The sequence below is a fragment of the Anopheles marshallii genome, chromosome 3 (assembly GCF_943734725.1).
Source record: "Anopheles marshallii chromosome 3, idAnoMarsDA_429_01, whole genome shotgun sequence".
NCBI lineage: Eukaryota > Metazoa > Arthropoda > Insecta > Diptera > Culicidae > Anopheles > Anopheles marshallii.
In genome coordinates, this window is record NC_071327.1 from 59707812 (window position 1) to 59731272 (window position 23461).

The 23461-nt window shown below is 39.1% G+C and overlaps 8 protein-coding genes across 8 annotated transcripts; 7 read left to right on the forward strand and 1 right to left on the reverse strand.

The window, feature by feature from the left end:
- Nucleotides 1-2473: 2473 nt before the first annotated feature.
- Nucleotides 2474-3028, reverse strand: LOC128715278 (uncharacterized). The gene is made up of 2 exons (XM_053810159.1): nucleotides 3020-3028; nucleotides 2474-2947 (listed from the first exon to the last, which is right to left on the reverse strand). Exons 1-2 carry the CDS (start codon nucleotides 3026-3028, stop codon nucleotides 2474-2476), a joined length of 483 nt encoding a protein of 160 aa, XP_053666134.1.
- Nucleotides 3029-4792: 1764 nt separating this feature from the next.
- Nucleotides 4793-5205, forward strand: LOC128715101 (uncharacterized). Its single transcript, XM_053809982.1, has 2 exons — nucleotides 4793-4801; nucleotides 4900-5205. The coding sequence occupies exons 1-2, from the start codon at nucleotides 4793-4795 to the stop codon at nucleotides 5203-5205; spliced, it is 315 nt and encodes a 104-aa protein (XP_053665957.1).
- A 2157-nt stretch (nucleotides 5206-7362) lies between these two features.
- On the forward strand, nucleotides 7363-7749 carry LOC128713314 (uncharacterized). Its single transcript, XM_053808175.1, has 2 exons — nucleotides 7363-7371; nucleotides 7447-7749. The coding sequence occupies exons 1-2, from the start codon at nucleotides 7363-7365 to the stop codon at nucleotides 7747-7749; spliced, it is 312 nt and encodes a 103-aa protein (XP_053664150.1).
- A 598-nt stretch (nucleotides 7750-8347) lies between these two features.
- On the forward strand, nucleotides 8348-8760 carry LOC128714109 (uncharacterized). The gene is made up of 2 exons (XM_053808985.1): nucleotides 8348-8356; nucleotides 8455-8760. Exons 1-2 carry the CDS (start codon nucleotides 8348-8350, stop codon nucleotides 8758-8760), a joined length of 315 nt encoding a protein of 104 aa, XP_053664960.1.
- Nucleotides 8761-15346: 6586 nt separating this feature from the next.
- On the forward strand, nucleotides 15347-15733 carry LOC128714841 (uncharacterized). Its single transcript, XM_053809721.1, has 2 exons — nucleotides 15347-15355; nucleotides 15431-15733. The coding sequence occupies exons 1-2, from the start codon at nucleotides 15347-15349 to the stop codon at nucleotides 15731-15733; spliced, it is 312 nt and encodes a 103-aa protein (XP_053665696.1).
- Nucleotides 15734-16331: 598 nt separating this feature from the next.
- Nucleotides 16332-16744, forward strand: LOC128714904 (uncharacterized). Its single transcript, XM_053809785.1, has 2 exons — nucleotides 16332-16340; nucleotides 16439-16744. The coding sequence occupies exons 1-2, from the start codon at nucleotides 16332-16334 to the stop codon at nucleotides 16742-16744; spliced, it is 315 nt and encodes a 104-aa protein (XP_053665760.1).
- Nucleotides 16745-19651: 2907 nt separating this feature from the next.
- On the forward strand, nucleotides 19652-20038 carry LOC128714577 (uncharacterized). The gene is made up of 2 exons (XM_053809450.1): nucleotides 19652-19660; nucleotides 19736-20038. The coding sequence occupies exons 1-2, from the start codon at nucleotides 19652-19654 to the stop codon at nucleotides 20036-20038; spliced, it is 312 nt and encodes a 103-aa protein (XP_053665425.1).
- A 1602-nt stretch (nucleotides 20039-21640) lies between these two features.
- LOC128715266 (uncharacterized) lies at nucleotides 21641-22030 on the forward strand. Its single transcript, XM_053810147.1, has 2 exons — nucleotides 21641-21649; nucleotides 21716-22030. Exons 1-2 carry the CDS (start codon nucleotides 21641-21643, stop codon nucleotides 22028-22030), a joined length of 324 nt encoding a protein of 107 aa, XP_053666122.1.
- Nucleotides 22031-23461: the final 1431 nt, after the last annotated feature.

Sequence of the window (23461 nt, forward strand, 5' to 3'; positions counted from 1 at the left end):
CGATGATGTTGGGTAGGGCGACCGGAAAACCCTCGGTAGTTCCAATCCCCGACAGCATAAGCAGAAGCAGCACCAGAAACACTCTTGCCTTGATCTTCTGCATCCTTACGCGGTGTTTACTTCACTTGGCGGTGGCGGTTTGGCAAGACTATGGAGAATACTTTTCCGAAATTCGACGAAATTCTTACTGACCCTGGGCTTAGAGCATCAGGTCCGTTTTATAAGATCCCCGTCGGTACCACGCGTCCGCTCGCACAGGGGACCCGGTTGTGGTCGGTGATCATCGCTATGTATTTTATTCGGCTCCACCGAAAAGAAAAAAAACGGTGACGATCCAAAGATGCGGGCTGTAAGTACGAACGATTGTTTACATACTTTTCATCTAGCATCCGCCGGAATTCTCGACCGTTGCGCTGATACCATGCGGCCGGTTCCCATCAGTCCGGCAGCGCTGTGTAGATAAAACGCCGTTGGAGCGTTTGTGTGCGTTCCGACGGGCTATCGGCTCCGTTAGCTTGTGGGTGAAGCAACCGAACCAGCATCCTAAGTGGCCATCGAAAGGAAACATATCGGCACGTGTTGCGGCTGATGTCGTCACCGTTTGCGAAGCAGCGCGATCGGTTCGCACCAGAGCCCGATCGGTCCCGAACGGCTGCAACTTCACGCAGACAAGGTACGCCAGCATGCCCATCATGTCCAGTCCTTGCCCGAGCGGTATCCAGACTGGTTCGCTGGTAGTTCCCACATCGGACCCCCAAACGGCCGGTGCGTTTAGTACCGCCCCCCGAACAAACTCACTTGTGCGGATCAATCCACCTGTCGGAGAATAAGGGAGTGTCGAAAAGAGCAGTGAGATCATTAGGCCCGAACGTTTCACGCGCATAGCTCTTCATCGGCGCACAGCCACATCCATCAATGGGACGCATTGTTGTCTAAGCAGTAACAGCGCAGAAGACTAGCTAATGCGGATACATGATATTTCGGGATTTTCGGAGATTTTTTCCACTGTCCTAAGATGGTTAATTTATATCTTTATTCCGGTTCCAGCCGGGTTAGCAGTGTGTCGTTGTGTTGGCACAAAAGTAAATAACGTTTTTTGGTGTAATAGAAGAGTGTGTGAGTAAATAGCTCGGCGCCGTGTCACCGTGATAATATTATCAATTTTTGTTGAGGCTAAGAGTTAAGGGTTGTAAGGGCCTTACCAAGTGATGTAGGGGAATTTTGATAAAATGTCATGTCAAAACAATGACTTTGAAGGAAAAGGTTTAAAGTAACATGAAATATAAAATAGAAAATAAAATTTTAAAAAATCGTGCAAACTCATCATCTTATTCGTATAACACCTGAATTAAGGGTTTCCGAGACACTTTTTTGTCTGTTGAAATTTAAATGAGCTGATTATAGAATAAATTAACCAAGTTTGGCTTTTCTGAGACAAACAAGTATTAAACAATGTTTTTTTTTATTATAGAAGTGGAATATTATAAATATATGAATATTTAATGGTATATATTAAATTGTCTTACAGCAAAATTGGAGTTTCAGATAAAATTGTAATAAATGTTTGGATTCATTAGCCTATTTTAGTATGTAATTGATGGTTTGTTAAGATCATAAAGATATGTTTTGCAAAGGTTTAAACAAAAAAATATATATAAACACTTCATTTATTATTACGCTTTGTTTCTGTCACGTGGTAAATTCCTTCGTGGAACATGCAACTATATTCTCTCTCACAAAAAAATGTCTTTTAAACAACAAACAATAATAATTATTTTTTTTTTACGAAGAGAAAGAAATTTTAAACAATTTTGAGCTTTAAACAACAACTTTTCATATCTTTCAAGAAATTCTCATATCTGTCAAGGGGTTTCCAAAGACTCGACCAAAATTAATGTATTTTAACTTGTGATATGTTTTATCACTTGTTTTAATTCCACGTCTTTGTTTCGAATATGTTGAAATACAGGTTATAAAATTGTTTAAAATATTTATGTAGATGTACGATTAAATCAAGCAAGAAACCAATAAAGAAAAAATCAAAATAAAGTAAGTGATAGTAAGAAATCAAGTAAGAAAACATAAGAAAATATTTCATGGACGATTTAAATTGCTTAACAATATAACATAAATGTAACAATTTAAGACTGTTTTATGAACGATTGTGTAATGAGAGACAATAGAAAAGAATAAAAATCTTTTTGATTATCGACATTTCATAGTTAAATAAAGTTCCAAATTTAATAACACGACATCAAACCACTTGATTGTTGAAAGGTATTTTATTGAAGTTGTACATTGTCGTTCAAAACGAACGTTTAAATCATTTTCAATATTTACGGGTTATTAGCAGCATTTGTATAAAAGGTATTTGTTATTTGCTATTTTTTACATACATTTTATGGATTATGAGCATCCTAATTATTGGACAGGTACAGTGGACGTTGTGGGTTTGCCGATTTGTAGCGGTGATTTAGCATGGAGCTCCATAACCGTAGTTGTAGGCATAGCCGGGATAGCCGTATCCACCATATCCACCATATCCACCATATCCACCATATCCACCATAGCCATAACTGGGATATGCGCTGTATCCATAGCCACCATATCCGCCATATCCTCCATATCCGCCATATCCGCCATATCCGCCATATCCGCCATAACCACCATATCCGTAGGAGGGATAATAGTGATGATACCCGAACCCGAACGTTTCAGCCTTATCCATATCGTCCTTGTTTTCAGCATCGATCGAGACAGCATCCGAAGCGTTAGCTTCCTCCATCACTTTCTTTACCTCGGTGGCGTCCACGTTACGCACCCGACGTACGGGGAGCGGAGCAGGTTGTTGAACCCCGGCAAACTGGCCCGGTAACGCAGGCTGGAACCCTGTTCTGATTTGTGGTGCGGCGCTAACCAAAGCCACCAGGGCAAGTACACAGACAAACTGGTGAGAAAGAAAGCAATTGTTAGCAACGATCGGGTTCGTGTCCATTTGCAGCAAAGCGACCGTTCTTACCTTCAGCATAATTGCACAACAGCTATTTTCACGGTGTATCTCCGAACGTTGTGACCCTCGGGAGGTGCGATTGAAAACTGACACCGGAATGGGATCGGAGAAATGGTTTTTATACCGAATCTTGTCGCGTTCTCACTGACGTCAGCAAAGTTCTTGGTCAAACATTAATTTATCACATTTCGGCGCGACATGGGGAAACTGGATTTCACCAGCCAAATGCTTAGCCGGGGCCGGCTTTCGTTAACACCAACTCGTTCTTATGCGCGAGGGCAGGTACAATACAACGCCCGTCATAAATGTCGCCGAAGGGGGGGAAACATCTTTAATAATTCTAATGAGAAAAACCTCTTTATCGATACCATGGTGGAACTTCGGCACTGCTGTATTTAGTTTAGTAAACTATTTAGTTTAATAAGCTGTGATACGCTACGGTGCAAACTGTTGCAGAGAATGCCCCCTCCTTGGCGTGGGCAGGTTATCAATTGTTTACCGCGTTCATTAACGACAAAGTGTGAAAAATGAATTGCATATTTTGTGGGTGACACATTTATCGAAGCATGATTGGGCGATGAGTGGGCTGGGCGGGTGAGAATGATTTTACGTAAGTGGAAAAAAAAGAAGAGTGGCTTACATTTTTAACTCCAATGACTCATGCTAACCCATGAACGGAGCACTAGAATTTTCGCAAGTCATATTTGCGAAACCTTGGAATATCCAATATTGTGTAAAATTTCGTCCATATCACAAGTTCTTTGTTGCGAATTCTTCATTTTTACCACCAAAATGCCCTGGCCAGCATTTCATCTGAAAGTTGTTAATATTTTAAAGAGACATGTCACGATAAAGCTATGCTTTAACGTTAAATTGTTTCTTCTGACCAAAGTCGTAAAACCGAGATGATAACAAAAAAAAAAAAATGCATGAACTTTCGATATTCCACAGCAGAATGATCTTAATAACTCCATCGGTGTTGAATATCGACGATAAGTCCCATCACACGCACAGGTTTAGCTGCATAGTCGATCCTACCGGATAGGAGTTGGTAACGGTCCTTGCGTGTGAAAATCGACACCATTACCACTAAGCCGGTAGTCTGGACCTTATTGTGATTAGTTATTAAACTTTATGAAACCTCCGTTCACAATGACTTAATGTTAATTATAGAGATATACTGCTTATCATAGTGACAGTCCCAAGAACTTCTACTGTGGCGTTTATGCCTTCTGCATCAAAGTTTTTGGATCTAATTTGGTGCCTGGAATAGCTATCGGAACCCGTGAATTCTGATTTAACTCCATCTCGTATCAAGAATCAATTGCACAATAAACACAACCAACGGCATTCCACAGTTGCAACATCTAACTCCAAGATCTAGGATCACCGTATAAAGCTATTAAATTAGCGAGACCTAGCAAAGCGATTAATTTAAATGAGCTTTACTTTTTTCCGGCGGTCTCAATGAAAATACTACCAACAATGACGCAAATTTAATCCAAACCGCACACAATGCAAATGAGCGTCCAGCAGGTGTACGTCACAACTCCATATGGGGGATGCGGGGCTGCCGATACCGGTTTTTCCATGTAAACGTTTCACCGTGCGCTTTCCCGCAGTGGCATGTTTTGCGAATCAGATTGGTCCGATTGTAAGCGGCAACGACTTTTTGTCGAATTTGTATAAAAGGATATGATTGTCTCTAGCGCAGCATCAGTCACTCGAACGAAAAGCATCTTGAAAGGTTCTAGCGCTCGGAACACTCATCATCACAGCAAAATGATCAAGGTGAGTGTTTGGAGCAAGATCGAAAGTGAAGAAGGTCGAATGCAAGGATCGCACGGGAATGTAATTGGTTCGTTGTTTGTTTTCGTTTCGTTTAACAGCTTGTATGTCTGTTTGTCCTCGTCGCGGTAGTGGCCTCCATGCCCAACGGTCCGATGGCCCCGATGAGACACATCGTAAAGCGCGAAGCAGTGGTACCGCAAGCAACGCAGGCGATGGTCGAAGAGGACGCCTCTGCACAGGAAAGCGCGAGTGAGGCCCAGGACGACATGGATAAGGCCGAAACGTTTGGCTTCGGATACCGTAAAGTCATTCACGTCGGAGTTCCATACTACGCGCCCTACCATTACTATCCTCGCTACTATCACGGTTATCACGGTTACCACGGATACGGACACTACTGGTAAAGGGAGTGTTTGGTGAACCACGTGGGTGAAGCTTCGATTGTACATATAAAAGTTGATAAAAATAAAAACATCTTTTTTATAAAATAGTAAACCTATGTTTTTTTTCCAATAGAATATCAAACATTATGTTTATTTATTATTTTTTAAAGGGATCAAAAACTCTATTGAGAACACTTCGAGTAAATAAAATATCTCCTTGTGATCATATTTCATGCACACTTCTATTCTCTTAATAAAAAGCAGCATTTTACAGCAACAATGTTGCTGATTGTTTTTTAATCATTCAATTATCAAATACTAAATGTTGACATCAGCTGTGCGATTAACATAATATTGCTGGAAATAGATCTATAACCGGCAGTTGATGGACTGAAGCCGATCATGAGCTACTTTAATCGATTGGACCTTTTGTTGATATAGATTTCCGGATAGATTTCCAACCCTATGTAAGAATTATTGTATATGTTAAGGACATGCTTAGGTTCATTTTCGATAAAATCATTAAGTTAAATGAGCTTAATAGATAAATTTTAATAATAATTATAAAACAAAGTATTTCAAAGATATTTCGTTAGTTGGCGAAAGGAGAAAATAAATGACTAAATAAACTACTGAACTGACTGTTTATTAAAATTATTATCAAGATCAATTATTGCTAGCTCTATTCAATATTAATATTCTACTCTGACGCAAATATAAAATAGTTCTTCTAGTGTAATCGATTTGTTCTAAACAAAAAGTTTCCCTTTCACATTGTTGTCGTAAACCTGTCGACTAATTTCGGGGTTTTGTGACGTCATTTGCTCGATATGGTTTGGAATTCCAACAAAAGAATTCTTGAAATCGATTTGTTTTAAAAGTTAATCGCTTAAATCTGGAATGGTAGATCACTACCACCTACGAATGCTATCCGTCGTGAAGATTGTTTTGAATAAGAAAATAAATAAAGTAAATAATTTGAATAAAATCCCAAGATTTTATCGTTCAACGTATAAACGAAAATTCAAATTAGAGAGAGATTATCATATGATCATGTAATATTTTTTCTTCCTTAAGGTTCTATTGAGGCAGCGATATCTGCTGGAATCAGTCTGCAAAGTGCATCGAATTATCAACCCAGAATAGTTAGATGCAAAGCAAATCACAGCTAAAGAAAGATGTGAAAATCGTTGATGATTTAAACAAACATTAAAATAAAAACAAACTTGTTATGTCTTGGGGTTCGGACGGATGGACGCGGAAGCACAGATCGTTTACCATTGTTTGTACGTTAACTTATTACATTTATTAACAATAAATAGATAAAACACTGTGACGTGCGGCAGCGGTTGCCAGCACGTCTGCTCACCGCTGATGCTCAACCCGAAGTCTGTCGATTACGCATACGCGTTGATATCGGGTCAATCACGCATTGACCCGTAAGCGACGCACCTGTGTCACGCACACATCTGGATGTTGTCGCATGGCGCAAACAACCCAGAGCGCAAAGCATGCGACAAAGTCTGCGTCTGCAACAAAACTGTTTATAATCATTTGCTCATTTCATCATCAAAATAATTACTGTAACTTTGACACTAAACACAAACAAATCAACACTTATTTCATTAAAATTTGTTTTAGTTTACTCGCATTAATTAAACTTGATAATTCGATATATTGTTAACAAAGTACTGATAAATCAAGAAAGGTTTTCGTTGATGTTGATTTCAGCAATGGTCGATGTATTGTTTACAAACTACTGATAATTCATCAAGCATGTATTATGTGGTGGACACACTGTTGAGCAAAAAGAAACAAACAAATAAAGGACCAACAAAGAAATATCTGATGACCATTTACCAATTTATTGCGTATAATAAAAACCATTTCCTACATTTTGTACGCAAACTGAAGTAAATATGTAAGCGAAATTGTGGGGAATTTCTCCCATTGGAATGGAACTTTCGCTTTATATGGAGTCGAATCGAACCTGTGACGTCAAACCGGACTGAAACGGTACTCTTGACAATGGGATTGTGAATTCGGTTCGGTATGGTATAAAAGGAAGGTCTGCCGATGCTCGACAACATCAGTCTAGCTACAGCAAGTGCATTGTGCAAGAAGCTTCCGAGCTCCAATATCGTTCAAATTCCCCAACACCTTTCGAACCACAGAACAATGTTCAAGGTAGGTTTAAATTTGCCATTTTTATCCTAAGAATGCGTTAATTATTTCTACCTGTTTTGTTTTTTGTCTCAGCAGCTCCTGTGTCTGTTTGCTGTCGTTGTGGTGGTGTCAGCGATGCCTCACGCACCCCAATGGCCAGCTCCAGGACCAGCTCCAGTGGGAAGAATCGTGAAGCGAGATGTGAACGAACCTCCGAGAATGCCGAACAGTCCCGAAAACGCCCAAGAAGAAGGAAGCGCAGTTGCAGCTGAGGACGACATGGACAAGGCGGAGACGTTCGGCTTTGGATATCATCACTACTACGCCTATCCGAGGTACTACTATCCAAGCTACCACTACGGATACTACCCTCGCTATCACTATGGTTACTACTGGTAAAACGGCAACGGTTGGAATGGAAATGGAAATGAACATTTATTTATTGAAAATAATATAAAATTCAAACAAAACAAACCTTTACATGACTACAAAGATGTTTCGCACATAATTCAGCAAGAAAGAAATAAAATTAGCGTGATATTCTTCTATGCGAATTGACGCAATGCGCATGCAAATTTGTAACCAATGACATCAACGCCAGTGAAGCAACGAACCCGAAATTGAACAAATTGAGTTCTGATTTTCGAATGATGCGTTGGCTCAAGTCCCCAACGTACTTAAGCTGTTACTGTTTTGTGAGATGCGAATACATTCTAATAAGTTCACGATAGTTTGACGCAAATTTGTGGCCATTGGGAAAATGTCGCTTAGCCTTCACAAACACATCTCGAAACGGTTAATCGAATACCGGTTTGCCGAATTCGAATTTAGATTCGTTGCTTTTCCGTGACGTCGCAATCCAGAACAAAGCTGGGAGTAAAGTGTTTCTAAAGGGACGATATAAAAGCAGCCGTGTGGGATGGGACCAGCATCAGTCACTCGAACGAAAAGCATCTTGAAAGGTTCTAGCGCTCGGAACACTCTTCATCACAGCAAAATGATCAAGGTGAGTGTTTGGAGCAAGATCGAAAGTGAAGAAGGTCGAATGCAAGGATCGCACGGGAATGTAATTGGTTCGTTGTTTGTTTTCGTTTCATTTAACAGCTTGTGTGCCTGTTTGCCCTCGTCGCGGTAGTGGCCTCCATGCCCAACGGTCCGATGGCCCCGATGAGACACATCGTAAAGCGCGAAGCAGTGGCACCGGAAGCAACGCAGGCGATGGTCGAAGAGGACGCCCCTGCACAGGAAAGCGCAGTGGAGGCCCAGGACGACATGGATAAGGCCGAAACGTTTGGCTTTGGATACCACAAGGTCATTCACGTCGGAGCTCCATACTACGCGCCCTACCATTACTATCCTCGCTACTATCACGGTTATCACGGTTACCACGGATACGGACACTACTGGTAAAGGGAGTGTTTGGAGATCGAGGATTCAGTTGTACATACACAAAAAAAATAAGAAATAAATCGATTTTCTAAACCCAAATTATCGGTCAACATGTTTGAGATAATTCTCCACACTATTACAATCAGCCTGATTTAGATTCAACTAGCTGTTAAAGCATTCGTTGATGGTAGTATATGTTTTCATGGTCGTTTATTTGTATGTTTTAACGTTTATTTAGATTTCCATACGTTTTTATTTAATTTTACACCTTCTGCATGAGTTTGTTTTAGTTCACTTCATTTCATTCAAGATAACTGCTTGACTATCGGTCCTTCCGATAATTGTGCTGTAATAAAGTCTTAAAACACGACGAAAACAATGAAAGTCATAATGGCATTCGTATGCAGTATTTATTCGTATTTAACACTTTTAATATTCTTTTATTACTATTCATAAAATTTAATATTCTTGACGCATCGTTAGAGGAGATTTTCAGCGCCATCAAGCAGCTTAAGAACAACAAGTCTACTGGCAGCGTTGGGCTGATGGCCGAGCTCTTCCAGATGAGACTTGAGAGGATGTCCGTCAAAATGCACCAACTCACCAATTCACCAATCCAACGATCGTGAGAATCAGAGAGCAGGAAGAACTATCCAAGGAGTTGAAGCTTGATGTCATTCACTCAGTCTGCAAAAAGGAAGACAGGCTAGAATGCTCGAATTTTCGTGCCATCACGGTCCTCAACGCCGCTTATAAGATCCTGTCCCAGATTCTGTTCTGCAGACTTGCACCCCTCGCTACAAATTTCGTCGGTAAGTCGGTTTCCAAGCTTGGTTTTTTTTGGAGGCTAATCCTCCTAAACTAATCACCGACCAAATTTTCACTCTTCGGCAGATCCTCCAGAAGTGTCGAAAGCGCCAGATCCCTGCGCACCACCAGTTCATCGATTCTAAGACAGCCTTAGCGATACCATAGAGCTATGGAACATTATGCAACGGAACCATTTTTTCTGGGAAGTTGATCCGGCTGTTGGAGGGTCCACCATGAACAGGGTGCAGTGCAAGGTGAGAGTATCGAATCTGTTGTCGGAATCGTTCGAATCTCACAAGGGTCTGAGGCAAGGGGACGGACTCTCCTGTCTATTCTTCAATATAGCCTACGAAGGTGTCATACGAAGCGCGGGGCTAGACAACGATATCCGACAGAGATGAAACTAATTTCGGAGCGCCAACAGTGTTCGAAATTAAGGACTGACTACATTCGACAATTGGGGACCAATTCTAGAGCATTCTTCTTCAGTTTTGTCTATTCAATCACTAAGCATTGCTACCACAAATCAAATCAATAATAAAGCCTAAATTTGTCTAACAATTTTGTATCTAAATTCCAAAATAGGTTAGATATGGGTTTTTTTCAAACATCATGCAGCATTGGTTGTATTTCTGAAAGATGAAACCATTTCATTTATATAAATATAAAAATAATTTACAAATTTTTAAATTATTTGAAATCTTCAAGTCGTAATGTTTAGAGTTGTTTTAGTAGTATATACATTTTCACTGCGCCTTTATTAAAAGCCATAAACAAATAAAATGATTCATCAATCAACGATCGGTAATATGATTTGCCATACGTTTTTGTATAATTAGCTGCGAACAATAAATTAACGCTAATGCTCTTGTTATTCGAAAAAGTTGGAAGGCGTAGAATTCCCTAATTTTGGTTTAGTATAGACTGAACGCGTGCATGGTGCAGCACTATCTAATTCACATGAGTAAATTAACACCATTTCTATAAATGAGCGACATTCTACCGAGGATATGTAAAGCAAAGTGGCAAATTTATACATAATACTCAGGTTCCATCTAGATCGGGAATTTCCAAAGAATGTGCGCAGAGAAGTAAAACCCTTTTCCCCGTCCAAATCAAAAACCTGTCCAGCAATTTACAAGCTTTGTGACGTCTTTTGTAAGCTTCGTATCGTATTTGGTGTCTGCTCCAACCAACACACCAAAATTAACGTTTTTCGGTATGAAAGGTGGAGATATAAAAGACGACTCCCATGCTTTGGCTACCATCAGTTGTCGAAGCTTTCTTCCCAGGGGAACATCTTGGAAAGAATACGCAAAGCGTTAACAACCCAGCCTCGAAATGTTCAAGGTAAAACGACGATTAAATTTCGCCTATCGCTTCTTTGAGTGATAACCGGAGCGTTCTTTCCTTCCCCTTAAGGTACTGTGTATGCTTGCTGTCGTAGCAGTAGTATCGGCTGGTATCAGTCAACCAAGGGCCGCTGTCCACCAGCCCAGAATGGTAAAGCGAGAAGCGATAGCGCCAGCAGAGCCGAAGGAAGCTGTGGAAGCCGTTGAGAGCCAGGACGATATGGATAAGGCAGAAACGTTCGGGTTCGGTTACCACAAGGTGATCCATGTTTATCCGAGCTACAATTACGGTTACTATCCCGGTTATTACGGCTATGGATATCCAGGCTATCACAATTACTATCGTGGTTACTATTACTAGGAAACAACAAGTACAATAATAAAATCATACAGACACCAAATGTGGCAATGAATTTGATTTTTTTTTATTAAACATCAGGTATTAGTATGAAAGAACAATACATTTGCAACCAATTAAATACTATAAACAAAAATAAATAAAAGAAAGGCTAATAAAATTTACAGATGGAAGATTATCTTTCTCTTAGAGGTCTTTGAGTTCCAATGATAACCAGCTTTTGTGGAAGCCGTTGATAGCACAATTCTCGACTGTACATTCCAATCGTCTGAGTTATCAAATATTGATTTCTATTTCTATAGCTAAAATATTTATTTCCAAACTGCTTCGTTTTCAAGCAATGCGTTACCTTTGCTACTTAAACGAATCAAAACATCAACGAATGCATTAGGAATGAACATTTGTGTGTGTGACGATCAGTTTAAAACTATTTTTAGAATATTTTATTTCTTCAATTAATCGACAACGCACATATAACTGTGATATAACTGCTCTTTTTGTTCATAGCACGACGACCATTATTCATCAAAACTGGATCAATGGATCATTTTTTCTTTTGAGTAACACACATTCGTTCTCATACAGATAGTAAGAAAATAATTCCCAAATATCAATTTGGGTTTCAGGCAGTACACTCTACAACCTATCAGTTACACAGATTAACAAAAAATATTCTAATAAATAGAAAAACAAAAAAATCAACAGGGTTAGTTATGCTTGATAAAGAAAAATCTTTTGATACTAAACAAACTTATATCTGGCAAATTTCCTTCACATTTGATCAAACTAACTAAATCTTTCCTCGAAAATAGACAAAATAGCGTTTGCATTGGTCAAGTAAAATCAAAAAACCTATGTACCCGTCGCTGGTATTCCACAAGGGAGCACGTTATCCCCGCTGCTATTTAATTTATATACATCAGATATCCCTACAATGCTAAACTGCGAACAATATCTATATGCAGACAATTTTGCTACATCATCATCATCCAAATTCCCCGAAACCAGAAACAGATCAATAAATAACGCCTTGAAATCATATAGCAGATATTGTAGGAAGTGGAAGTTGAAAATAAACGGTATCAAATCAGAGGCCATATTTTTTACGAGGTACACATCAACACGCAGACTACCTCAACAAAATTTAAATAAAGATTCTTTCACAATCCCCTGGAAAGACTCAGTGAAATACCTTGGTCTAACATTAGATAAAAGACTGACGTATAACAACCACATAGAAAAATCGTGCATCAAATCTGGCAATATACTAAAATCTCTGTATCCTTTTCTAAACCGGAAATCCAAACTAAATTAAAAAAATAAGCTTCTCCTAAACACTGCTTGTTTCAGGCCAATGCTCACATACGACGCACAGATTTTTCAAAATTGCTCCAAAACTAATAAAAATATACTACAAATAACGCAAAACAAAATTCTAAAAATAACTCTAAGCAAACCATTATGGTATAGTACAAGGCTACTTCATGTTAAAACCAATATGGACAAATTAGAAGAATTTATTTCCAGTGTGAGCCTAAAATACTATAATAGCTGCTTAGCAAGCGAAAATTCGATCTTACAACAACTAGTGCACTAGACTTATTGACTCTAGACATAGTATTTAAGTGTAATTAGTTTTATAGTTATTTTTTAGGTCAGGGTTTTTCCTTTCTTTTCTTTTTCTTTTCATTCCTTAGTTATAAATAGGAAACAGAAAAATAACTAAGGGTTTTTTGTATCCTTTTTCCCTTACAATGTTTTATTAAAAATCACAAATAGTTCAAGATATATTTTTGTAAAAACCAGCCAGACTAATTAGTTACAAAACAATGATCGAACAATATCGAACCTGTATGCCGTGGCAAAAACAAAAACCGTGTACCCATAACACAGAATATTATGGAACCAATAAACACTACTACTACTACTACTCTTCTGAGTAACATATGCGCAAATGGTATTATTTGGATATATCATAAGGTGCAATAGCATGCTAAATTAATCCGTATGGCTACATCCCAAATCACTGCATAGCCTTGAATTACATTACCAATGAAGTACATGACCGGCAGGTTTAGTTAATAATTTCCGAAGATATTCTTCTTAGCCCAACGAGGACCTGCCATACAATGACTATCACGATTTATGTTTAATACAAAACGGGATATTCGGTACTCTTGATACGAAGGAATGGGGTGAATGAAATAGAGTATCGTGCTTGTTTTGTCTTGAAGTCCAGAGTCGGTAAACCCAAAGCATATAGATTTTAATTTTAAACAATTAATCTGCCACTTTACCAACAGTATCACAACATACATTCACCACCGAGCACGCCCGGGATAAGGCAGTACTTTTACTTTTTTTCGTTAGAACCATATCGACTTATTTTACCACGTAGCCGGATAGTCAGTCCTTGCTACGGGGGATTGGTCCGGATGGGATTTTGGTCCGGTCCGTTCGTGTGAAGACCGGCGCCGCTACCATCATGCCACCGGGCCGCCCCTAGGATAAGCTGTAGACAAGGAGGAAATGCCTTGATGAATTTGTACTCCATGCTGTCGTTATGGGACTAAACAAATAAATAAAATAAAACAATCTGCCTCTTTATTCTACAAGTGTCTTTCTGTTTATGAAACGAAATATAATAAATATGAGAGTTTGTACAACATCGTAAGAGACGTTGACAAGATACATTGACGTTAAGAAGAAGCATTACTAAAAGTGTAGTCTTGCAGTTCTTGATAAAATATATAAATAAAAAACTACGACCAAGTAGTCGCACAAATACATTTGCTCAAATGTATCAGTTAAACCAGGGGTCTCCAAACTACGGCCCGCGGGCCGCATGCGGGCCGCATGCGGCCCTCGAGAGTCTCCAGTGTGGCCCGCGACGCTATTGCTAATATTACCATTGTAATGAAAATGTCTATTTTGGGAAAGTTGTAATATTTCTTAACTGTTCAATTTAACTACTGCAATAGTTAGCAATGTTTAATAGTAGAAATTGTGAAATAAAAATCATCTCGAGCGCAACATCTCTCTAAATTTTCCGGAAGATACAGGGTTTGGCAATAGATAGAATCTGACGAGTGCAACTTAATGAATCGCGTAAGCTTATAAGAAAAACTGGGAGATTGATAGTGAAACACAACACAATTTACTGAATCGCCAAAGCTGGATTTCATATCCACGTCGCGCTCACAATTTAGTGAATGTCAAATCCGGCCGGGCTGTTTCCATATCTGCCGGATTCAAGAGTTGAGATAGAATATTCAAAATGAATGTACGACATTTTAAACAAAGCATGTGCAAAATATAGATTAAAACTTAGGATTAATGATGATAAATACTTGTGATTAATTTCCAACTTCATTTTGTAGTTCAATACTTGAATCCGCCTGTACGTAAACGGGCTGACCGATTTGGCATTTACTAAATTGCGCCTGCGATTCCATATCCAATTTTAGCAATTCATTAAAGTTTGTAGTTTTTGTGTCTTCTTGTCTGTACATGTGATTCAGTAAATTGGATATCTAATGTAAAACCCTGTAATGTGTAAGTGACCGTCACGCTATCACAGTTACAACCAATGCGGCCCGCGGACTGAAAAGTTTGAAGACCCCTGAGTTAAACTAAAGCAAAACCTGTTTCCATCCTGGATAGAATGCAATTCTTTCAAAGGTACATAAAACACATATAAAGATACATACAATAAAATAAAAAGAGTTCATAGAAGGGGTATACAAAGCCGAAAATATACATAATGAAGAAATCACACATAACGCATTGAGGCTATGCATCGCTTTACATACAATGTATAAAGAGAAGATATGTACATAAGCCAAGGGGAATTTCTCCGGGTGAAATGGAACTTTCGCTTTATATGCAGTCGAATCGATCCTGTGACGTCAAACCGGACTGAAACGGTACTCTTGGCAATGGGATTGTGAATTCGGTTCGCTATGGTATAAAAGGAGGTCTTCCGATGCTCGAAAACATCAGTCTAGCTACAGCAAGTGCATTGTGCAAGAAGCTTCCGAGCTCCAATATCGTTCAAATTCCCCAACACCTTTCGAACCACAGAACAATGTTCAAGGTAGGTTTAAATTTGCCATTTTTATCCTAAGAATGCGTTAATTATTTCTACCTGTTTTGTTTTTTGTCTCAGCAGCTCCTGTGTCTGTTTGCTGTCGTTGTGGTGGTGTCAGCGATGCCTCACGCACCCCAATGGCCAGCTCCAGGACCAGCTCCTGTTGGAAGAATCTTGAAGCGAGATGTGATCGAACCTCCGAGAATGCCGAACAGTCCCGAAAACGCCCAAGAAAAAGGAAGCGCAGTTGCAGCTGAGGACGACATGGACAAGGCGGAGACGTTCGGCTTTGGTTATCATCACTACTACGCCTATCCGAGGTACTACTATCCAAGCTACCACTACGGATACTACCCTCGCTATCACTATGGTTACTACTGGTAAAACGGCAACGGTTGGAATGGAAATGGAAATGAGCATTTATTTATTGAAAATAATATAAAATTCAAACAAAACAAACCTTTACATGACTACAAAGATGTTTCGCACATAATTCAGCAAGAAAGAAATAAAATTAGCGTGATATTCTTCTATGCGAATTGACGCAATGCGCATGCAAATTTGTAACCAATGACATCAACGCCAGTGAAGCAACGAACCCGAAATTGAACAAATTGAGTTCTGATTTTCGAATGATGCGTTGGCTCAAGTCCCCAACGTACTTAAGCTGTTACTGTTTTGTGAGATGCGAATACATTCTAATAAGTTCACGATAGTTTGACGCAAATTTGTGGCCATTGGGAAAAAGGCGCTTAGCCTTCACAAACACATCTCGAAACGGTTAATCGAATACCGGTTTGCCGAATTCGAATTTAGATTCGTTGCTTTTCCGTGACGTCGCAATCCAGAACAAAGCTGGGAGTAAAGTGTTTCTAAAGGGACGATATAAAAGCAGCCGTGTGGGATGGGACCAGCATCAGTCACTCGAACGAAAAGCATCTTGAAAGGTTCTAGCGCACAGAACATTCTTCATCACAGCAAAATGATCAAGGTGAGTGTTTGGAGCAAGATCAAAAGTGAAGAAGGTCGAATGCAAGGATCGCACGGGAATGTAATTGGTTCGTTGTTTGTTTTCGTTTCGTTTAACAGCTTGTATGCCTGTTTGCACTCGTCGCGGTAGTGGCCTCCATGCCCAACGGTCCGATGGCCCCGATGCGACACATCGTAAAGCGCGAAGCAGTGGCACCGGAAGCAACGCAGGCGATGGTCGAAGAGGACGCCCCTGCACAGAAAAGCGCAGTGGAGGCCCAGGACGACATGGATAAGGCCGAAACGTTTGGCTTCGGATACCGTAAAGTCATTCACGTCGGAGTTCCATACTACGCGCCCTACCATTACTATCCTCGCTACTATCACGGTTATCACGGTTACCACGGATACGGACACTACTGGTAAAGGGAGCGTGAAGTTCCGATTAGTGTGTAAATAAAAAGGAACTCAAATGAAAACAAATCAACTGACAGACTACATTTTTACAAAATTGAAAGAAGTTTCTTGTTCCGTGCTGTATCAGATGATATGTTTTGTTGTTTTTCTGCCTTTAATGGTACAGTGTTTTGAGCGCACTGTGTTCAAATAAATGAATTATTTACTAACACGTTTCGTCTAACATGTGTATATTTTAATGAATTATTAATTCTTATTTTTTAATCTAATTTCCTCAAATTTCAACAAAACAATTGCAATTTTATTGAACATAGATTATTCGGAACGTGATTAACCGGCGGGTGGATTATCCGTGAGCTAAAAAAATGACAGATTGTAGAATAGTTTTGAATTTTTAACCGATTCACCAGTTGGCTCGGAGAGGAACTTGAATGTTTTCTATACAGCGTTTATTTAATTAAACTCCATAGAAAATATTCTATATTGTTTATAAATAATAACTTCTAATATTAAAAGCATATGCATTCCTTAAACATTGAGCTCACATCTTTATGTTCATTTATTAATTTTTTAATTTTAAATCGATCGATTAATAAATAATCGAATTTAAATCGATTAACCTGTATCCGGGCGGTCCGCAGTTGCCTGGATAGTCGACGTTCTTCTGTAATTTAATCTAAACTAAGTTTTTTATAACCTATCGAGACATCGAGATGACTTTAGCTATGGCACCTACGACGACACTCACAAAATGAGGACTGAGACATACCTTATTCAAGATTCTAGTGTATTCGATTGAAGGTGGTGCACATCATATTTAACGGATCAGACCGTTTAAAACTAGTACGATAACTGATTCAAATTCTCTGCTGATCAAACTAGTCGCGAATAGGCTCTGTCTAATTGTAAGAAGCTTACATTTTAGTTGATCAACTATCATAGTTAAAGTAATCCAATTTATGGGTTTTCAGGAGATTGGGTACATTTACCAAGACAAATGAATGGCAATGAGTAAATATACCTAAATAAATCATGTAATGTTTTATTTTCTACTTTGGTATTTGCGAATGTTGCTCATTACACTATGCTGTTTTGCATCGCAAGTGAAAAATAAGGTTATACCAGAACATGTGTTTTGCATTTTGGAAAAGTTAGATACAAATATACTAGCCACATCTACCAGCAGTATTCCGTATTTGGGGATTTCCTTTGGTGAAATTTTAGAAAAACAAAACACCCCGATCATTCTGATAAACCCCGCGTGGCAATCAATGATGTTAATTATCGCCAAACTATGTTGCGACTGGTTGGAACGACTGTGAAGTGAAAGATTATCATATCTAGGCGATTTCTCCCCAAGCCTACGTGGATCGATACCGAACGTTTGTGACGTCATTGGAATTCACCACAAGCAAACTAGTGCTTTTGGTAATAGTGGATGGTGTTCATATAAAAGACGACTCCCATGCTTTGGCTACCATCAGTTGTCGAAACTTTCTTTCCGGGGGAACATCTTAAAAAGAATACGCAAAGCGTTAACAACCCAGCCACGAAATGTTCAAGGTAAAACGACGAATAAATTTCGCCTATCGCTTCATTGAGTGATAACCGGAGCGTTCTTTCCTTCCCCTTAAGGTACTGTGTATGCTTGCTGTCGTAGCAGTAGTATCGGCTGGTATCAGTCAGCCAAGGGCCGCTGTCCATCAGCCCAGAATGGTAAAGCGAGAAGCGATAGCGCCAGCAGAGCCGAAGGAAGCTGTGGAAGCCGTTGAGAGCCAGGACGATATGGATAAGGCAGAAACGTTCGGGTTCGGTTACCACAAGGTGATCCATGCATATCCCAGCTATTATCACGGTTACTATCCCGGTTATTATGGATATGGGTATCCTAATTATTATCAACCAAGTTTTTACCATGGATACTACTACTAAAATAATTTAATAAAAACAAAGTAAACTTATAAAAATATTGTGAAGTTTGATATCATATTTTTTTTTGGTTGAATGCTAATCTATCCGACATTACACATTACGTTGTATGATACATATTTCAGCAATGGCACATAAAATAAAGTGCTCTTTAAGAAAAGTTCTTCAACTGTAGCGATTTACAACAACCTCAGTTTGAGCTCTACTCGAAACGAATACAATGGAGTTTACATTTGTGAATATTTTTAAACCAGTTTTCTACCAGCGTACAGTTAAATTCATTTCAATTCCGATAAAGTTGATTACTTAGCACGGCTTACAGTGTCTGGGATCGGTTGTTTGTTTTTGGATTTGTGTGTTTGGAGTTTTGGTATTTTGCATCAAAATAATAATCTCTTGATTATTAAAGGTTCACGCGTCGGAATGATGTAATTTATCGATCAATCAATTTTATTACTAGTTCGAGCGGGTTCATTCGTAAATACCATTTGGTTTCCTGGCTTTTCTCTCACCTAGGTGATAAACACTGAGTAATGCTCTTGTACCGTTTTTAAGGTTACACTTCTGAGGTCTGACGGTTTGACGAACTAAACAGAAACGGTGGAAAGGCCCCAGAATCATGATAATGTTGATGGTTTTATGCTTCCAGTTGCCGGTGTGTGGGTATATCAATGAGATATTTGATCGAGAAAACGTATACCAGGCATCATATTATTTACCCATCATTTAGGGTCACATGAGCAATGCATATACGCATTTTTGGCACGAGTGAGCCGAAAGATACATAACGCTACATGGGCTTATTCGCAACCTGTGACGTCAAAGAGATTGCTTTGGATGCGTATTGCGAACTTAGTGGCATTCAGATATAAAGAGGCGATGATGGTTCTAAAGAGCATCAGTCGAGCTATAGCAAGTGCCTCGAGCAATAAGCGTTCCAGCACCAATATCGTTTCAATTCCCCAGCACCTTTCAAACCTCAGAACAATGTTCAAGGTAGGTTTAAATTTTCCATTTTTATGCTAAGAATTCGTTGATTATTTCTAAGTGTTTTGTTCTTTTTCTCACCAGCTCCTGTGTTTGTTTGCTGTCGTTGTGGTGGTGTCAGCGATGCCTCACGCACCCCAATGGCCAGCTCCAGGACCAGCTCCAGTGGGAAGAATCGTGAAGCGAGATGTGATCGAACCTCCGAGAATGCCGAACAGTCCCGAAAACGCCCAAAAAGAAGGAAGCGCAGTTGCAGCTGAGGACGACATGGACAAGGCGGAGACGTTCGGCTTTGGTTATCATCACTACTACGCCTATCCGAGGTACTACTATCCCAGCTACTATTACGGATACTATCCTCGCTATCACTATGGTTACTACTGGTAGCTTGTTTTTGTACTGAAGCAAAGCGAATCAACACCGAAAAGCATTGAAATAAATTATTTCTCGAATAGAGAATTGGTTTTTCATACATTAAATATAAATTTAAATGTTCGATAGAATTACGTTGAAAGAATTGAATGAATTATGAAAGTTGTTCAACTTTTGTTGAAAATTTATCACGGGATTAAGGGTTGCTATTTGCCATCGCCATATTTCTAAATGTTTCATACAAGTTGATTGTTAAACCGATGCTGATCTACACCGGGATCACTAACAATTTGGACATCTATTTAACGAGAAGCGACTCTTGTACATTATTAACGTTTCTCTATAACTAAATCATGAGTTTTGATATGTTTTAAAACTTACAGATCTGCTGTTCTGATCTTGTTTCAGTAAAGTTACTTACTGAAAACCGTTCAGTAATGGTAAAGTTTACTGATTTTCAGTTCTGACGACGATCAACAAACCGAGGATGCTTCTGATGAAGAATTAATAGTGCATATAATTTTTTTTATAAGAAACACCCAGACCGTATTGCTAAAAGTGCAACTAAAATAATTCAATAAAAATTTCATTTTTTTTTTCTAAAAATGGAAATAATTTTTTTTTTTTTGCTGCTTCATACTTAAGCTTAAAAATTTGCTTGAACTTCAATAGAAAAGTGCAATGTTTTATTGAATGGATTAATGAGAATTTGGTACAAAAATTTTCAGTAAAATTTTTCTGAAGTGCGGTAAGAAAATTTAACGTGCATGCAGCAGTAGATCTATGGAATATATAATGGAATATATGGAACAACTAAACTACACACCAATTTAAATATTCTATCTGAAAAAAAGTTAAACGAACTTCGAAACAGATCAGCGAATAAACTACAGCAAACTGAAAATCGCAAAGATTACACTTACTCTCGTACCTTCCTTGGACACATTTCCTGATAAACACATACTTTAACACGCCCATCATTTTAATAGCACTTGCACAATTTTATTTTAAAATTAAAGTAACACAAAAATGCAAACGTAAAAGAATGCTTTGAAAAAAACATCACATTTTTTAACGTACGTAACGCACGAACTTTAACTCTCACACACAAATTCATACCATGAATCGTACGCAGCCTTTAAATTGATGGGGAGGGGACTTATTAACATTTTCATCATTTTAAATACCAGCAATCACAAAGCGTAACTATACTACACTGATCAAATCAATCACAATTCCGTGTATTATTGGCTTTAAGTTTGGGACGGCAAATGACTGACATCTGCTACGGAAATGCTTGACGTAATTTATCTTATGTTTTGTGAGGATCACATGAAGGTAGGCCGAGCAATTAACGATCCGCCCGGGGAGCTTAAAGTCGAAACGGAAACACACAAAAGCTGCTATCTTCTATGTCAAAGGCATCGTTTAAGGAATTCAATCTCGTACTTTTCGTGACGTCAAGTGCCGTTTGTGACGTGCTGAAGAATCTTCAAATTCGGAGTATAAAAGCCAACCGCTTATCGAAATTAAGCATCATTAGCAAAATATTGTTAAACCAAGCGGGTAATCTGTTAAGCAGAGCGCATTAGATTAACGTTCAACGCCACACTCACAATGTTCAAGGTAAGGCACAGTGCATCTCGGGGAAAACAATCTGCAACACTGTCGTTCACGCATCTTCCACTGCAGTTACTTTGCTTGTGCACTTTCCTTGCGGTGGTTGCTGCCTTTCCGGGAGGAATTGACGATCCGGCCCACAACGGTCCAATAATGGTGAAACGAGAGGCAGCAGCTGCCGCTACCGTGGCCACAGAAAACAACGAACCGATCGCAGCCACTATTGATGATGCAGCGGATACACCAGACGATATGGACAAGGCAGAAACGTTTGGCTACGGCTATCGTAAATACATTCACGTCTATCCTAGATACTATCCACGCTACTACTACGGTAGTTACTACTATCCACGGTACTACTACGGACACTACGGCCACTACTGGTGAGGAGAAACAGTTGCGATCATTTGTAAAATGCTGCACATTGCTTTATATCATCATTTCACGCACGAAGAAAGAAAACGTCAGAAAACAATGCAAACAATATGTGGTAAATGAATAAAACTTACTTTCCCACCATATCTATGCAAGCTTCGGCTGCCTGGAGTTTTTAGGTTTAGAAAACACTACAGATCACTAATTGTAGAACCTGAATTGCTAACCACAATACACTGTGAGTGTTTCGTTTCACTACGCTGTTTCACACTGTTTACACTTTTGATGAAGATTCTTTGCAGTGAATACTTATACAATTATCACTGTAATGATTTTCATGAGGGACTAAGAGCTATTTTCTTACTAATTTTGTATAAAAAGCATCAAAAGCGTGTGAATTTACTTCATGATAAATAACTGAACAGACCACACTTTATACACTGTCGTTGAAAACTCTTGCTTGAAAATACACATTTACAAGTATCACTGTAAGGATTTTAACGCATGGCCAAAAGACTTTTGTTCCCAATTTTGTATAAGCTGCATCAAAAGCGAGAAAATAGTTCAAAAAGAGTCCAAAAAGGGAAATTAAAACGATGTTTGTATCGTACGAACGGTCGAACTTTAAATCTTTTAACAATATGATCGTAAAATAGCTCATATTTCTTCTAAAGCTCTTTAATACAATGGAAAACTGGCAAAGTATGGCTTCATTTATATGATTGGCATAAATTTAATGCTTTTTAGGAACGTTTTTAGCAATATTTCTTAGCTGTAAAAATAGATTTTAGGACGCTTCGTTAGCACTTGCTACCTCACCCATGGTTGGAGGAAAAATGATTAGCTGTACAAGTGGACTGTTATATATTCCGAAACCACTACGCAGATCAGTAACACATATACCGACCCAGTATCCCTATGCTGTACGGGAGCGTCCCTCGGTAGGGATGGCCAATACCCAATACCAGGCCTATTTTCGCTGCCATCCGTTCCCGGTCACTTTTCTTGGTGGTTTGGGATACATATATACGTATATTGATACACTACCACCAGTATAGCATATACAGCAACTACCACATACAACGAATCATGTACGCATTTCTCTAATACAACTAACATGAAGGTTGCGAGCGCCATTTTGTTTGTTGCTGCGAGCCATGTAAGGGTGAAGGTGTGTCTTTTGGGCACACGAACGATTTCTAGCGAGATTTCTACAATTAGCAGGAACGGATCAGCATCGCAACATACGTAAATGAGGTGGCCATAGACTTTATACAGTCAAATGGTATAGGAACTTTCTTTTATATCGCACTCCACCACATCGCAACGGTGGTGGTTACAATTATAAGCGCAGTCTGTTTGCTTTATAGTTTCATCGCGTGTTTCGGATCGGTTCTTCTTGTTCGGTGGAGATCGGTTTCTCTGCCACGCGGCGGTGGTCTT